At 30.7% G+C, this 19,250-nt stretch overlaps 2 protein-coding genes and 1 long non-coding RNA gene across 4 annotated transcripts in view; 1 reads left to right on the forward strand and 2 right to left on the reverse strand.

The window, feature by feature from the left end:
• LOC145972483 (kinesin-like protein KIF9) lies at positions 1-4,733 on the reverse strand. 2 transcript variants are annotated; one of them, XM_083101152.1, is made up of 8 exons: positions 3,422-4,733; positions 3,038-3,189; positions 2,151-2,244; positions 1,898-2,077; positions 1,465-1,650; positions 951-1,168; positions 392-745; positions 1-119 (listed from the first exon to the last, which is right to left on the reverse strand). In XM_083101152.1, the coding sequence occupies exons 1-8, from the start codon at positions 3,554-3,556 to the stop codon at positions 23-25; spliced, it is 1,416 nt and encodes a 471-aa protein (XP_082957278.1). In that variant the 5' UTR covers positions 3,557-4,733; the 3' UTR covers positions 1-22. The 2 variants fall into 2 exon arrangements, with proteins under 2 accessions (XP_082957278.1, XP_082957287.1); XM_083101161.1 differs by having other exon boundaries at positions 33-119; positions 381-745.
• LOC145972512 (uncharacterized) lies at positions 3,612-5,117 on the forward strand. The gene is made up of 2 exons (XR_014439189.1): positions 3,612-3,809; positions 3,934-5,117. It is a non-coding gene; the product is annotated as an uncharacterized LOC145972512 (long non-coding RNA).
• Bnip3 (BCL2 interacting protein 3) overlaps positions 4,875-19,250 on the reverse strand; it is a 27,473-nt gene continuing 13,097 nt past the window's right edge. The window contains exons 3-6 of the mRNA XM_083101220.1: positions 16,967-17,054; positions 6,609-6,682; positions 6,165-6,317; positions 4,875-6,072 (exon numbers count right to left, since the gene is read on the reverse strand). Of these exons, the coding sequence (XP_082957346.1) occupies positions 6,021-6,072; positions 6,165-6,317; positions 6,609-6,682; positions 16,967-17,054 (367 nt within the window). The 3' untranslated portion in view covers positions 4,875-6,020. The remainder of the gene's footprint in view (positions 6,073-6,164; positions 6,318-6,608; positions 6,683-16,966; positions 17,055-19,250) is intronic.

Genomic DNA, 19,250 nt, shown 5'->3' on the forward strand with positions numbered 1-19,250 from the left:
ATTATTAAAATACTATTAATAATTATGCGACTATAGTATTGTTTACTTCCGTTAATGCATTCGTCATATTTTCGTACGCTTTCTTTAATTGCTCCATTTCAATATCTTTCGCAATTAACCTGGAATATTTAAAAAATGATTAAAATTTTTATCATTCACGATCATTATATTGACCTCTTCTTATATTGATATTAATTATGATAAATGCAATAATAAGATTATATTAGAAGATTTATATTAGAAGTAAATTAAAGATATACAGGATAAAGAGTTTGCAATTTTTCGTTGATTTTTAATTATTAAATAAAAACTGATTAGTCAACTAAGATAAATCGATAAGAGATAGATTTAAATTTAAAAAATGATTTGTAAGAAATTACAAAAAACAAACTTGTCAAATAATTGTTTGGCGACCTTCACCAACAAGCGTGCTTGGGTGACATTAAAGAGCGTTAATTCCGAAATGGAACCTTCCAAAAAATTCATGATGTCTCGATTAATCTGTTCGCTCCTCAATTTCGAGATGTTCATCAATGCTTCTTGATGTAAAAACATATCATTTAATTCCAATTCCTTTTTCAATTCATTTACTTCTTCTCGCAGCTGTTGCACGATCAACTCCGTTTGCGGCTGAATATGCCGTATCGTTTTGATCGGTTTCAGTTTGGCAATTTTACCGCTTAATCGCATGGTCGATAGAGTAACATCGAGATCTTCGCTTGTGATGCGCACATGAGATACGAAGCTGACGAATGAGAGGTCTAGTTTTTAATTAATCAATGTCATATGTCGTATGTCAATCAATACATTACATAAAATTTTGAGGATCAAATTCTAAAGATTTGATTGAGAAAAAATGTTGAATTTAATATTTTAAATTAATCATCAAACCAATTAAATTCTATCTAGATTAATTTGCGCTTTCTCAAATATTTATTCTTTATGATTACCGAATGACGGATGTGATGCCGAATGCATCTTTCAATAGTTTCAGCAAATTATTCGAGCGAATTACAGCATACATGCACGCACTTTGTTTTCTGAGGTACACCAAATATTGTTCCAGCTGCATCCTCATCAAATTTGCCATACCCAAATCGGTTGCTGTTTTCCAACAACTCGATGGGCTTCCTGCCGTACCAGTGCCAGCCATCTCTACTATATGTATCTAATATCGAGCCAGAAAAATAAATTTTTCAAAATATTAGTATCTTCACGATTACATTAAAAATTTAATCACATTATTGATTTTATTTAAAATAGTTAACGTTATTATATGTATATTTAAATTTTTTTCTAATTTTAATTATGTTTATACGATGAATTTATTAAAGATATCATTTTTTATATATTTTAATATTTCTATAAAATTCTTTCTTTCTAGGAATTTAAAAATTATCTCTAAAAACAGTATTAGAAAATTTTCATTTATCTTTCAAAGATGAGAATTTAAACTGAAATTACTTTGGCTGTCGCTACGATGGCTTGTGATTTTCTCAGATTCGCGTTTGATACGTGAAAAGTGATCACGGCTGCACCTAAATGTGATACTGGATACATTGTGTTCTTCACAATCGATCTCCTAGCTTCTCCTTCGAGTATCTTTCTTAAAGTCTCATCTTCATTCTCTACATTCACTATAGTTATATTCTAAAATTGTATATCGGTTTTTATTTTATCTGCATCATCACTTGCAGTTCTTGTCGTATTGTAATATTTTTAAATCTATTTTTTATATATGTTAGATATTGTCAAAATTAAATGTCTAATAATATCTAGATAATAAAAATATAAAAATTTCAGAAAATTATAAAAGTATCACACATCTATATAATTATCTTCATGTAATTTTTTTTGCAAATCACAGAAATTTTGAAATTTTGATGATTGATAATACCTTGAAGGCATTGTGCTTGTTTACGTTGACAATCTTGCGTTTTCGCGTTGTGAGGAGATCGATTACGTCTTTACCCTTCAATTCGACAAAACTCAAACGATAGTGTATGTCATTAATCTTTCTTCGATTCGTCTTCTCCGCAAAAATATCGGATAAGAATCGCGGGATTATTCCTCTATGCTAAAAGTGAAATGATTAGAATCATCAATTTATCAGAAGCTTTAATAATAAGTAATATTCCAAAAAAACGTACTTCCCAGTTATTCCTAAAACCCCCAACTGTGAAACTCTTTCCAGATCCGGTTTGCCCGTAGGCGATCAGTACGCAATTTATACCATCTAAAACTCTTATTAAATTATTTCTATATTGTATATACTATATGAATTTTATTTATTTGTATAGAAACTGCACAGCACATTCCGTATTTTGTCACTGATATTTATCAGATATTTTTTTATTCTATTATTTCATTAAATATAATTATATATTTCTTATATATTTCTGTAAATTTTATTTTTAAAAATACAAAATCACACTAATTCTTGATATAAAATTTGTAATTAATTATAATCGAAGAAATTTTTTTATTATCAAAAGATTTTTTTTATCAATTTTATTGATATTAACATAATAAAATTTGTCATTTTTTATTAATCCATATGCAGATATTACTCTATTTGTAACATTATTAATAATAAATTAATATATAACATTATTAAATTACTTTATAATTTAATAATTTTGTGTATTAATTATTATATAATTATTTTATAATTTAAAATTTTTGTTATATATATAAATTAGTAATATATTATAAATAACAATATAATTAATTATTTCTATTTGCATACGTTATATTTAGTATAATGTACATTTTTTAATAGCAAAAGTTATATGTATAGTGAGTTTAATTAAATTTGTGTGTGAACAAAAATGATAGAAAAATGTCTGAATAAAAAAAAATAGAAAAATCTTTTCAACTGTAATTAGTTAAAAAATCATTTATATATGAATCTAATAATATTAAATTTAATGTTTGAATTTAATATAATTTGTTACTAATATATTGAACAATATTAATTATATCATCGACATAATACGGAATATCGCTATAATCGACTTCAAATATCAATTGATACTTTTCTACGAGATCTTTTGTGGTAGCGTGATACACTTTATCTTGAGACGTTTCATGAAATATTCCATCAGTCCGAAAGGCCCAATAAACGGGATATGGAACCGTTGACAGTCGCTTTCGTCGTACATCTTGTAAACATCTTACGTATATTGTCTAAATAACGATATTTTAAAAGATTAATTAACAAAATGTATCGATATGTGAGACGTTTTCACTAATAACAAAAATCTGATAAGTGTCTGAATCTCGAAAAATGCACAATATTATGTATAAATTTTATGATGCTGGTAGAATTCTTTTTTCTTCTTTGCTTAGAAATAAATATTCGAAGAAAAGCTCATAATATATCTCGATTTAACGGTAAAGAGATTTACATCAACCTTACCTTATTATCCGCACTAATCTTTGCGCAAGAATCGCATGGTCTCTCAAGCGGTAGAATTCGTACGAAAACTTTTATATTTATTTCATGCTTCTCAATCGACTCATCATCCGACAGAAAAAAATTTGTTTCACACATTTTTGGTGATATATTTGTAACATTATTAATATATCGCGTAATTGTGAAAGGAAAAGGTTAATCCCATCTTTAGTTTGTATACTATTTACAGCGCTGAAATTGTCTAGAGTTCATTTTGTCATTTTCAATTTGATTTTTATCAATTAAACGAGATGTTACATACAAAACAGCAAACAGAACGGAGAGATGAGGACAGTTTTAGAAAAATAATCTACGTGTAAATAATCTATGAAAATTGAATACTTCGTTATAAGTATGAATTTATAAAATTCTTTATTCTTTGTGTGTGTGTGTGTGTGTGTGTGTATGTGTGTGTGTAGCGCTCTTATATATAAATCATTCATAAAATTAAAACTTTACTTTATTTATAATTTTAGCAAAGAGAAATAATATCGAAAAAATATCGATGGAAAGAGAATAAAGTATTCGACAAAACGCTAAAGTCACCAACGCCAACTATGACATACGAAATATGATTATTATTATGCGTATGACACACAACATACATACAATATTACAAAATAATTGCTTATAAAAAGTACGTTGAATATCATAATTGTAAATTAAATAACGCGCAACTTATCTAAGACTATGAAAGAAAATTTGTCAATTCGCATAACGATTACGTTGTTAATTTTGCAAATAAAAAATTTACGCACAATTCCTAACATGTATTTAATTTTGCCTAATTGTGACTTATCTAAATTACTAATACAAGTGATATATTTTTTCCAATAGGTCACATTCAATCAATATTCACTTCTAATTAAAACTCAAAAGGATTATTCTGCGAAATTCATTTGTGCATATTTTCGATAAGCTAGTGATTACTATCTGGTTCTGTCCTTTCCCTCGTCTAAAGTACAAAATTGTGATCTCGAAAACATCACATCGTAGCAAATTTTCTTACTGAAAAACGTAGCATATATATATATCACACATTTGCATTTGTTTCCATACAAATTCTAGCTTTTTCAAAACACACACGTTAAAAATTATTCTTTTAACTCTTTTTTTATAGGATTATTTAATTAATAAGTAAAAATTATGTAATATTTTTATCGGTGACAAAATTCCTCAATTCTGAATCGAAGGACTCAATGCATTATAATAATCTTATCTATTTCTTAAAAATACGAAGAAACAGACCTAAACTTATTTTCACAATTCTTAGAATCGATTCTTGCAAATTCTGCAAAAGATTCCATATTCTTAAACTCCATTCGTCTTTTCAATGTCTCACCTGTATTAAAACCATTTGAAACATATTTGATTGTCACATCATGGCCGGGCCGATCGTACTAAACGACAAAACACATTTTGTGTATATATGTGAATTTCTGTGTGAATTTATTACAAGAAAATTACAAAACTGCAGATTAAAATGTACAAAAAAGCCATTCTGAAACTCTCGCCGTTCAAACAGCTTGTGCTTTCTCTCTCATGGTCCCTCCTTCCATCTGTAATCGGCATCTAGACGATGTAAACGTCAACATTGATTCTTCCTCTCCATAGTAGCTATTGCCATTAAAAGCATGATAATTAAAAAAAAAAAGAATAATTGATATATATATATATATATATATGTGTGTGTGTGTGTGTGTGTGTGTGTGTGTGTATACACACGCATACATATACATGTACATATATGTATCGCTTATTATAATTTCGAGCGTGTTCAAATTTATTTAAACACATAATATATATTCCTTTTCATTCTCGTAACTCAACATCCCAAAATTTACTCGTTCGCGATGCAACGAGAGGTCTGTAACTTACATAAGTTAGACGAGTCGTCCAGCGTTTTCTCATCGATATATATCTTGATCCTTTCCGTACTGGTAAATCATGATCTTCTCTCGACGCATTTCCTCCGCGCACAAACACACGCATGCGCGCCTGCGCATGCACACACATATACTCACACATTCTCTCTCTTTCGTTTTCCCTCTCTGTTTTACTCTTTCTTCCTCAGTCTCTCTTCTTTCTTTTTCCGTTCTAACAATAATTAGTTTCAGATAAATACTATTCAAGCTATGCCTATAAACTATCGCGGATAGAAACGCATTAGAAACGGTATAAAATGGACATTCGTTTCGTTCATTTTTCTGTTTCTTTCAACAACTATATACGATAGTTTCTTTTCTTCATTTTTTTTACCTACTTTTCTTAACCATTTCCTTTCCCTAAGCATATAATGCGCATTACTTATACTTGATATACGCAATTTTTTGAGAAGTACACCGTACAATTAAAAGGGATTGGGGAAGTAAAAGTGCTAATATATAATACAAAGTGCTAATATTATAAATCGGGACAATCGAATTATGTGCTGCGTGTAACTGTTTTAGGCTCGATCGCCCACCGGCTTATTCAGTCTTTCTTGCATCTCTAGCCTTCCTCTGCGTGCCAGATTCAACCGTGACCAAATCCTGATGCTGACACACCCCGGGAATCATGTTCTTCACTCAATGGCGACACGGGACATCATCAAGCCCCGCCTAGTGAGCAGAACGCTACAACAAATTCAGCGAGCTTAATTAGCAATTCAAAGCAATAACAGCATGGCAATTAACATTACATTCAAGCATGTTACAAATAATTTTACCCTAGACCGGTTCCGATGAGCAGAGACAAAAGATTCGTGAAGAACAGAGTGTAAATGACCTCCTTGGAAAACAATCCGTTCTTTCCCACCTTTGCTGTGCGAATACTATACGTTTTCCTCTTAGTGCCCAGGGGATGTTTGAATTTCCAGTCTCTGTAAAACGATAAGGCATATCATTGAGGCGACTGTTTGCGCGTGGCAAAATTTTATTTACAAATATACAATAAATCTTTTAGAGCAAACTAAAAAATTATCATCCTACTCTAATTTTCAGTATTTTCTTCAATTTATATTAATTATAGACTCAGTGTAAAGGCAAATTGATAAATTTGCTAGAAATCAATAGTAATTTTAAACGTAGTAATAATTAATAAAATGAAAAGTATAAAAAAATATCCATAAATTTCTACATCAAGATTTTTAAATTAACTATCAATCTCGTACTTTGGCGGCACCTGGTCCGGTCGGGAGCTCCACTCGTAGATCCAATCCGTGTTCTTTTCTAGAAGTTCGCCCTCCTGCGAAGCAAACGGAAATACGTCGTATTAATCTTCGTAACGATAGACGGAGGGTATTTCGTTCCGTTTCGCCCGATTATCATCTCCCACAGCAAGGAAGATGGATTACAGATTAATCATTTTGTGATATCAGAGGGAGAGGAGATTAATAGTGGAGGCAGAGAAGAAGAGCGACCAAGCATCGATCGCGCGTACCTCTATGAATGACGATCGCGTCGCGTGGAAAAGTGAATGTTCAAGGATGACCTTTGGCGCTCCGCCAACCGTACACAGTGTGCGTGTGTGCATGTGTGAGTGTATGTCGCAGTATAATACCGATATGGTGCGCAAATACTCGGCGACCTGCGATAAACAACAATGTTTGCGCGACGATGAGGCAAGATGTAAATTGATGCTGTCAAAAAGAGAAGCAAAGAACACGCATCTGCGATGCGAGCAACATTCGGAAATTCTTTTAATCTTTCAGAAAAATTTAAATTTCTCTCGAGCGGATTTTCCCCCTCCCCCTCTCCCTCCTGGAATAGAAAATTCGTAGTTGGTCCTCTTTCGAACTGGGTCATCGATTTAATGCGCGATATGAAGTACAAAACTGTGGACACACGTACATACAGATAATTCCATAAAACGCGATTCTCGTAGATATATAGGATGTGTTAAAAATAGCGTCTGTGTCATATAAACATTCGATAGCAAACTTAATACTCTGCTTGCCTCAGTTTCGCGATATCGGCCAATCACATTTATTCTCCTCTCAACATCAAGAGCAAGAAAATATTCGCGCGTGCTCGATAACGGGAATCAAATATCGAGAAATAAAAATTTGATACTAATATTTTTTCGAATAAAAACGACATTCGGCGCGTACAAAGGGCTTTGTACTGCTATCATCTTACTTCTGCGGGGGCTGAACGATCGTAGAAACTGTCAGTTGCGATATACACTCATTATGTAGGCAATATTCTAGTCATTATCCAGCAGATATAAGCCCAATTTTCTTAACAACGGCCTAATTTCTATATTTAGATACGTAGTAACTAACAATACGTATTTTTTGCGTTGCTTGTCAATTATTAAATATAATTTATATTTAAAGAATTATAATTTATATTTAAAAAATGTTATCAAAATTATCATCAATAAAAATTTATTAATTACGGAGTAATCAAGATATCCAAAAAAGTAAATATTAATTTAATATAAATTAAATACATTGAATTAAATTTAATACAAATATAAATTAATGAGAAAAATTGTTTAAAAGTTCCTTCAATCCTTCGTTCTACTAATGTAAAAAATATAGACAGAACTTTCTTTGTGCTTTGCAACTTGTACGTATATTCTAACAATAAATATTATATCGTTTCAAAATATATTCTGACACAATGAGTCAATATCTTTTTTCCTATTTAAACATTTTTATACGTTATTTTTGCCGCAATATCTGAATGGCAATATTTATGGTTATAGAAAGCACTCTCTGGCGATAAAGCTTAATCCTTCCAAATGATTCACAGGCCTATTAATCAGCGCAAAGATTGCGCGCATAAACGGGTCTTATCACATGATTTGTAACTTTACGGGAATCGTTATATTCGCCGGATTATCAGCAAGGGACAGAGTGAGCAGGAGGATGATATATCTATCGAAGAATAGATTACATGCACGAATTCCTCGCGTTACGTATCCTTTTCAATCGCATTCCAATCGGAAAGCGAACGCTTGGGCAGAAATACCGAGGGAACATTGTTGCTATAAATTTATGAGGTCTGTAATATCAGGTTAGATCGATAAACGGAGACAACTCAATAATCGTTGCCGTGGGTATCGAGAGAAGGACGATATTTATTTCAAACGCACGCGTACCATGTCATTAGTGATGCTAATCTAACTCTCTACTGCCTCCTTGAAAAGAACTACGCAATATGTGAGATAGATTAATATAATTGTGAAATAATGATAAAACTAAGATAACTGTGGAAAGTAATTATTATAATTAAAGTAAAAAATAACTAGTTTGCTCCTGCACTTTTAATTTAAAGCTTTACTGCGATTTTTAATTAACACTATGCGGTTGCCTTTCGTGCAACGACACAATAGTCGAGTAACTGCACACGCAACTGTGCGAAAAATAATCGATATACATATTCGCGCGTGTGTACATTGTTTTTTTTTACACTTCGTTGGTTTCTTTAATCCATGCGCAGGTATGCATTTCTTGATTATGGTCGCCGCCAATCGTGAAAAGCCACGCGTTCGTCGCTGTTATAAATAACTTTTACGACTGCGTTTCCCTTTTCATCACCTCCCTCGCATCTTTCGGATCGTATATATCATTAAAATGTTGATAATAAAGTGTCCAAGTGCGATGTGATATAAAATTTAAATGAAATCCGAATCTAACGAATGCGCGACATATGATACATTTTGACAATCGATTCTATCAAGTACGATGTATCTAAAAAAAATTGTACTCTATTTTATAATTATATTTTATAATTATTAATATCTTATAATAATATATTAATAATTATTAATATATTATATTAATATTTATATTAATAATTATTAATATATTATTATAATATATTAATAATTATTAATATCTTATAATAATAAATTAATAATTATAATAATAATATATTAAATTAATAATATATTAAATAATAATATATTAAATTAAATCTTATATTAATATTTTATAATTATTAATATCTTTTCATACATATATATATATATATATATATATATATATATATATATATATTCATATTATTACATCACGTATTTCACATATATTTATTCTTCTAGAAAATTTTCTAGAAAATACAGGTAGAAACGAGTTTCCAATCAGAAGAAGAAACACAGGTGCGAAAAAACCAAAATGCATTGGATTAGAGTACCGTAAGAAGGCTAATCTTGGATTAGTCTTTTTATTTATTTTCATAATCATTATTTATTTTCCTAATCTCTCTACTTATTCATCTGCTGCTTAATCCAATAATACCGCTCTAAATAAATGATCGATCCAGACTTGTCAATGATGTAATTTTTCAAAAATGAAATTTTAAAAAATATACATTTTATCGTCTTTTATTCTTTTTACAATTGCAATCAATACAGAAGCAGAAAACAAAAATGTGCCGAACTTATCCCCATGGATGTTTCTCTTCATCCACGCGAGGGTGGGAAAGATTTAATTTTAAACGCTCGATCGATCCGATTTAAAAAAAAAGAAGACAGGGCCTCTCGCATTAATTACGCTATCGGCTTTTTTACTGACGCGTCGGAAAAACTCAATCCCGTCGTCGCGTCAATGGATCGAATATGTTGGCTCAGCATCCGAAAGGAGAATGGATTCGCACGACGGCGCCGACGTCGTGCATGGCGTGAGCTCGATCCAACCAGCGATTGGCCAGTCGATTCTACGACGTTCTCGAGAATGCCTCTCCTCTCGCGTTCTCTCGGCGATCTCGGCTTTTTTTTCTTCCTCGGCGGCAACTTGGAAGGGCGCAATAGCCGTGAAACGTTCGCGACGCGACGGCCTCATTAACAATACATACCATATATGTATCGAGTTGTCTCTGCGCGAAGCTACTCGACGTCACTTTCCCTCGATTATAGATTCCCCGACGCGAATCGAAAATTATCGCTCGGAAAATCTGCGCTTCGAATCGTTTTTCTCGTAATTAATTATTTCTTCTATATATTATTTATTAGGGATATTTATTATATATTATTTGTTAAAGATAAATTCGAAATAAATACAGTTTTTCTAAACAAGATTTAATTCTCCAGACAGAGAATACTAAGAGCCGCGACCGCGAGTGCAATAACCGCGGAATCGCATTACTTCAAGATCGTGATTCAGAAACCATACATAGTATGTTCTTGATACCAATCGCACTTTTTCCGAATGAAGGTTTCCCTCGGCAGAAATTAATTATTATTTGACACCGTTTCACATAATTAATAATTATATCAATTATCACATAACTAATAATAAAATAATTTTAATAATTTTAAATTTTCTGGGAAATAGATGTTTATTGAACGTCATCTATTAATTATTAAATTTGACACCTACTTCGTGTCAAATGCACGTTATTAGATATCAATATGTCATAGATTATTTTATAATTTTTATAATTCATAAGAATTTTATAAAAGAATTTAATATTTTATAATTTCATAAAAATTACATTATATTATATATTTAAAACACAAAATATTAAAAATTCTCAGGAGAAATTTGTAATTGATATTGTTTCACATAATTGATATAATTATATCGTATATATCGACAGTAAATTAAATAATTTGATAACTTTGAATCTTCTAAAAAAAATTAGACGTTCAACATCATCCATTGGAATCAATATGTCATAGATTATTTTTATAAAAATTATTAACGCAATTAAATTTGATGGCTACTTCGAGCTAAATACGCGTTATTACAATCCACATATACGTCATAGATTATTTTTTTAATTTTTATCAAGAATATACATATGTATTATTGAATACATCAATAAATTCAAGATACAAAGTATGACAGATAATTCTTCTGAGAAAAAAAAAATCGATATTTCGATTCAATCATATGATATAATAACGATCTGCAGATCGCGATGTTTCCCATTTAATTAAGTGAAAACGCGTAAGAGTCAGAATATACTCTTGTTCCGCTACCGCGAATCTTCCCGTGCGTTCACTCGCCACAGCCAGCTGCATCGAGTATGTTTAACGATGCTATTCCGAATGTAGCACGTTAAGCAGCAGATGCAGCAGCATGCGCAGTCGCGATGAAAAATATAAATAAACTAGGTGTACCCGCGACTGGCCGAGAAAACACGGCGTCTCTCGAAAACACCCGACATCCGATATGCATTACACTGTTGAAACGTAAGAAGAAGATACGTATCGCGTTACCACTATGCGTTTTTTCGTCGCAAAATTGCGCCCGCAATTCGCACGCACCGCGCGTCCGACGTTGACGCTATAAAACTGACGTTAATCGCGACGACGACGCGATTAAGTCAATCTTCAGTGGCTACATCATTCAATAATGCACGCGACATCGTATCTCGATTAAACGCCCCTCTACGCGAGCGGCCACGTTGCTGACGTTCGTCAATAAAGTTTGTTACGTCACAAAGTCGCACAATGCTACGAGGACATTACCGATTAAATAATTAGACAGTTGCTTTCCTTCAGTTTGCGTGAGTGTTTCTTAAGATACCTTCTTAAGATACCTTCCAACACCGCGTATCATTTTACGACAAGGCAAAATCGTATCGAAGTTAAATTATTTAATAAAAATTAATGAAATTTATCTATAAATATTATTAATATATAATTATTTAAATATTAATAAATATTATATATCATAAAATAATTATTAAATATATAATTAATATTTAATACTTAATAAAAAAATTATTATTTTATTTAAATAAATTATTTAAAACTTAAAGAAAATTTAGAGAAATATAAATTAATAATGACATAAATTTAATTAAAATATTATATATAATTAAATACTTATTAAAATATATTATTAATGAATTAAAATTGAACAAGTAAAATAGCAAATATATATTTCTTCCATTTATTTAACAGAAAGAAATTGTGAAGAAAGATGAAAATATTTAGGAATCTAATCGTTTGTTTATTTTGACTGTCTAAAAATAACCTCGATAATAAATTCCAAGTAAATCGCAATTCATGTAAATTATTTATCTCCTTTCTTTTTAATCGATCTATGATTGCGCATACTTAGAATAATCGGAAAGGATAATCTCGCATCGCGAAATACATTATTATATAGTTTGATAGTGAGGTATAAAATGTATAGAAGTTAATCCAATATGTGGAATTCCTCGACCGGTTCGAGACACATTAACGCGGATACATTTACTTCGAACAAACCGTAACAACCGGTTTGCAGGCGATACCAGAAGAAGAGCAAAAGAACGGGATTATATACGTCGATCGGCTTACGAGATAGCGTGATCGTTGTGTTGCATGCGTGTCGTTGACGAGATCTCAAGATTTTCACATTAACGAGATTAAGAAAAGAAAGCGCGATTTTCGATAATGGCACGATTCCTTTAATTGTTATGACAATAAATTTTGAAATGTCTGTGTGCTCTATATACACACATTTCTCGTAGTATGATTATATTTTTTCAATTTATCTTTGTTACGTATTTAATTAGAATTTTTTTACATCTCTTTAACCGAGGAAAGGAAATTGTAGATTGCCGACATAATGAAAGTTGGAAAACGATGAGGCAGTAAAAGTACAACGTTTCTCTAACGATTTTCATGGTATTGTGAAGTAATTATGCGAAAGGAAAAAGAAAGTGGGAAGTATTCCGTGTTAAAAAGTATTCCACGTTACAATTTAAAGCGAGAATGCGCAGATCTTATAAGATAAAAAATACATGTAAACGTTTATTTTGTAGATTTAGACTCTCACTTATAAACTTGATTATAAATCATTCTAGATATTTTTAGATAGTTCTCGCTAGAAATACATCGTTCCTAAAATCATTCTTAAAGATGCCAGTCTTCCAAGTAGTTGTAAATACGTGATATATTTCTGCAGTTTTTCTTCGTGGAAACAAGAATGTGAATATAAAAAAATGCGCTTGTAATTAAAAAAATAATTACTTAAAACAATATATTTAACATAACTACACAGAAAAAAGGACATTCTTGTTTTGAAAATATAATTATTTTTAACATGGAAATCTTGAAATAAGATTATATTGCGTTAATTAAAGAAAAATATAATTGCTTGAATAATTGCTTACTTGAATGATGCCATTTTATATAGTTCAATCAAGAAAAATATATTCTTATGATTATAAGATTTAATTTTCTTGAATGGAAAAGAAACAATGTTAGACAGAAAATAACATTTTTAAATTAAAGATTATAATTTTCTTAAAGTAGAATTAAATAATTATATATTCTTGAGGTGACAATTACAATATTAAAATAAGACTATAATATTGTTGAAATTTAAAATTAAATTCTTCTAAGAAGATTATAAATTGTTGCGTATATACGAAACAATGAACGCGTTAGTTTAAGTATATAAATTTTGATTTGACACTTATTTTTTTCTGTGTATAAAACAATATTAAATTAAATTATTTAATATTTAATTAATAACATTAAATTTATTTATTTAATATTAAATTAATTAATTATTATTATATTAAATTATTATATTATTATATTAATTAATTATTATTATATTATTATATTAAATTATTTAATATTACTTATTTAATATTATTTAATAAATATCTTCTCTCATACAGAGAAATTTTAGTATGCGCGAGTATCTTTTTGTCCGATGCACAAAGCGACGACACGCGTTAAAAAATACAGCGAGTGACTCATGGAAAAATCTTATACGATGTTCGTCGCTTCCACTTGTTATCATCGTTTTTCATACCTCACAATATAGTCAGTCTTTGTCTAGACTTTATTTTCGTCCATTCTGAAGAGCATAATAGCGCTTTATTATTCACTCGCGTTCAACTTTATCGACATCTCGAATTCGTACGATTTTGCGAGAATCACTCGCGTGATTGCTGTTACGATTGCTTAGTGAAATTGCTAATCTCTTCCGCGATAACATCCATTTGCTTTTCATGCAACGATAAAATGTGCAAACAGGAGACTGCGCTGATTATCGATCATGCTTCTAACAAAAGGACGATTCAAGAAGACGTATTTCTATTGCAAAAGCCTATCGTATGCCTTTCAGATTCAAAATATTTCGAAATATTTCGCATTTTGTTCTTTGTGTAGACCTTCCATTTTATACAGACTAATAAAAAAATGAAACGAATAAAAGAAATGAAAACGATTTACAACAATAGCGATTTAAAAACAATCACTTTAAAAATGTAAAGATCATTCAAAAAATATGTATCTTTTTTAAACAACTATATCTTCTTTCACATTGAAAAGAAATGTAATTAAAAGAATCAGATTTATATATGAGAAGAAAAAATATATTTAAAAGCGCAATAAAATAAAATGTAATTAAAAAATTATGTGTGAAGAACGTTTCTCATTACATATCAATTAATCATCATTTCAAAATAAGTCGTGTGATTTTATACGAAGTTATCAAGATTATCAGAGACACGTCTTTTAATCTATCTGATAAAATTATCGTTGATTCTGCGAGGATTGCAAAATTATTCCGAGAATTTCCATTGGGAAAAAATTTCTCTCTACTTCAATTTCGGCCAGGAATTGGAGAGCTCGCTGCTCTATTTTTTATGAATGTGGGAGAATTAATTTAAATTAAATAACCCCGACTTTGAGAATAAATTCGTTGAAAAGTAGGTCGAGCACCGGCTTGAGATTTCTCGAAAATTGGTACCTGATTTATTTATCCATACACGCTGTGCGAAAGTCATCACGAGCAATCACGAGGAAACAATGTCGCGGATACGTTATCGTGCGACCTTTCGATATTTTTCTCAAGAAATCGAGATGTGTACACGTGAGAAAAGGAAATTTCGATAATTATATATTGCGTAAAACGCGGACATGTACGAATGTGCGTGGCACACAAATGCTGCATCGTCGAAACTCTCATCAACATGCCGTATGAATAGTTATAGGATAACACGTCGCATTTGCATGCAAATTGTTTCAACTCGCGGTTCTCACAGGTACGATTCCACAACGGCTGTACACATAATGCGAAAATACCACATTTGTTCGATACGCAACGCTTCTTCTATCTATATTCCCGCGAACACGTTGCTTTTTACTTTATGTGAATCGTGCAACAAGAATAAATTAAACGACGTCGTTATTATATGAATCCAAATAAATTTAACCCAGGTAAATTTTATTTCATCTCGTTTAGAAATGTACATCGCGTGTATTATAATAAATATAAAATTCTATAAAAGAAAATTTAAAGCGAAATTTAAATATGAACATCAAATTAAGAAAAGAAATAATTTAATAAAATGTAAAAAGATTTTATATATAAAATGGATATATTATATAAAATACTTTAAAAGTAGTTTATGCACAAAAATATGTATAAAAAATTCTTTAAATTCTTAATTTTTTTATTATCCGCTTTAAACAGACAATATTAATTTTTCTTAATTCAAAGTTATTGCACATTGCGTAATATCGAAAGTCGGCCGAATAAAAGCCTTCGAAAATATATGTACCGCAATGGATTTGTTCGTCTTGTGTAACTGGGACACAGCAAAAGAGAGAAAGAAAGACAGGGAGGGAGAGAGGAAGGGAAAGAGAAAGACCGAGAAGGATTTTAGTATCGCATGCAAATCTTTGTGCTATTCGGCACACGTGGTAATTCGCGAATAGCAAAAAGGACAGGGCGCTAATAGAGTCAGTGATCCGAAGACCTTGTATAAAACCATTCGAACCATTCGATAAAACCAGTTGCGCATCACTGCTATAGTCAAACATAAATGCCATGTCATACCAAGTCAGAGAGGTCTTAAGTCAATCGATATTACCTTCTCATCATCTTCTTTATTCTCAAGATATTTAACAATAAGTTCGAGAAAATGATGAGAATTATTTCCATTATTATAAGAAAAAGAGATTCTAAGTCTTCTTCTCTCTACAAAATACTTCTACAAAATTTATTCAGTTTATTATTTCAAAAATAATGCAAATAATTTAAAAGTAACTAGTAACTTAAAAAATCGAGGAATAAGTGTTCATTAATAAATATTAAATAAAAGTATATTCATAAATAAATATTCATTACTTTGGCAATCAACAACACACTGTAGGAGGAAACAGATTAGATATTTAAATGACACTCATCCTGTGGAGAGAACTTCATGGGAAACGCGTGACAAGCGGGGCACAAAGCTATTTTGCTTCAAGAGCGACCGTAATCTTCAAGTTAAACATCTCTCTGTTAACTTTATAACAGTTAAAACTTTGCCCCTGTTTATGTTTATACGACTACTGCTCGCGCGTTATGCGGAATGTTCTTGTCAAAAGATAAAAAAATAATACGAGGGCAAAACAGTGTCAATATGGCACAAGTTTTCTGACAAAAAATTCGATCGCGTTAAGTTCTCGGTACACTTCTAGGACGCTTATGACAGCCACGACTATAACGCGACATAATGAGGATGAATATACGTAGTTATGCATACAATGTGCGGATAAATGCGCACGTGGTTTTCTATAGCTATGTCAAATCGCACAGAGAGCACGCAGCAAAGAATTGATTACGAAACTGACCTTGTTGCAGTTGTAATTTATATACACGCCTTTGAGTTCATCTTCGGTCGACAGTTCCGTGTTTGGGCTGTTCGGCGGACTCTTCGGGCTGCAAATAAAAGAAAACAATATGTTATAATTAAAACGAATAGCATAAATAGATGTGAGCGATTATTTTCCATCCCGAAATTCTTTCGACCGCGAAATCGTTATTAATTATACTTATTTATTTAATCAATATTTCTTGACGCTTATTTTAATTTTATTAAGTGTACTCAATCTAAAATTTGATTTATATCTGTATTTCCATATTATTATCTGTATTTGCTATCTTTTTATCTCACCCATAATATCAGATTTCTGCAAGAAATATCAATCTATTTCGAGAATTATATACATTGTATAAAAAATGTTTTAGAAATTAAAAGAATCCTAATTTTCATTTAGTGTTGATTTTAAATATTTTAAAAATCAAAAGTTTCTCTGAATAAATATAAAATGCGTTTTAATTTCTTAGGGAGAATTTATGTATAATATTTCTACAATGTAAGATTGATATATTTCATGGCAAATATTATATCTTTACAAATTGCTCTTAAGTACTTGGTTAATAGTAATTATTGATTTCATATTTAGTTTTGATATTTTATTTTTTAATATTTTTTTAGAAAAATTATTTGTTGAGGTTTTGTTTTTTAGAAAAAAGATTTTGTGAGAGAAAATTACTGTAAATTATTTTTAAGGACTTTTTTTTATTAAACATTTTGTTGCATACAAGGTAGAATATTTTTTATGTACTTGGCGTATTTTTTTACCTTTCTAAAATTTCAATCTATTTCGAGAATTTGATATAACAATTATAATAGTCGTTGACATATTTTTTTAGATACTCGAGAAACGCTAAATATAATTAAATCATAATTCCAATAGTGAAATATTTTTTATAGAATATAAAAGATAGAGAGAATTTTAGAAACAAGGTCAGTTTCATAATTGTTGCATCGAGTAAACGTGAAGTGTTAAAAACAAAGCATTTGATGATGGCTCAACAATATGAGCAATATTGTTGAAACAGTTAATAAATTTCTGAAGACGTAACCCGAATATATTATATCATTATATATTCATTATATTTATCTAATTTGATGTTAATTCTAGAGCGCAGAATATACACAACATGTTTTTCCATCCAATGCTTTCTTTCTATACAATTCATTATTAGATTTGCTGAAGTGTCGATGTCGCTTATCGCGCGTTATGAATATAATGTCGAGAGCGCGATAAGACGTATTAAAAAATAAACTACGATAAATATGTCGCCTTGGAAGTCGCGACCCCCCACATACATGATTATTGGATTGCGTCGCGAAATCGATCGAGCCCTCTCGAGACTTGCAATCCCCCGCAATTATCCTTGAAGTTTGTCACCGATATCGCGACTAAGGAAAACTTTGGCTCATTATCGCCGAGATGTATCGCGACAAAAGGCTCCATTGATACGAGCCTATGATAGTGCACTTATGTTAAATGCGTCGTACGATATGTATGTACACACGTTATCCGGTTCTTTTTATGAATTTTTTTTTCGCTCCCTCTCGATAAAACCATCATGTTTAAATATCTCGCGATCGCTCGAATATCTTGTCTGTTTGATGACATGTCTTATATAATCTAAGGCGTGGATTGTGCGTAATATTTAATAATTTATTAAATTAATATATACGAAGAACAAAGTTCCCCTGATAAATTTCTAAGAGATAGACTGCAAGAGATGCTAAATAATATGTTGAAAAAAATCATATCTAGATATGTTTAAAAAAATAGTACATAAAAAATATTTATCTATAATTTAAAAATTCATTTTCTTCTATATTTATTTCGAGATAGTAAGCTCAGAAAAGATTTTTCAAGAGGAGGATATCTCTTTTTTCTATTCTTGTAAGATTAAATTAATCCATTCTAGTCGCAAACGTTACGTTTTATCATGACAGATTTTCTTCAATAATGAACACCAAAATTTGTTTCTTTGTACCTTAAACATTAAATGTTTGTGTGTTAAAAATATTTGTTAAATCGATGTTAATTTCTTCCCCAAAAGTTTTTCGTCGCTCGTAAGGAAACCGGTAGCGACTGGTAAAATATTTGCGAAATACATGCAAATAAAGCAGCGAGAAGCGAATTAATCGTATACTGCGCGACACGTGTCGTTTGCAACGTTGTTTCGAGATTCAAGAGAATATTCACTACGCTGCGCAGATATTGTCAATAACAGGATCACGGCGATTTTAACGCTCAAGATAACGTT

This window comes from Camponotus vicinus, unplaced genomic scaffold, assembly GCF_025532165.1.
Source record: "Camponotus vicinus isolate PSW18456_S1 unplaced genomic scaffold, iyCamVici1.0 SCAF_1, whole genome shotgun sequence".
Lineage (NCBI taxonomy): Eukaryota > Metazoa > Arthropoda > Insecta > Hymenoptera > Formicidae > Camponotus > Camponotus vicinus.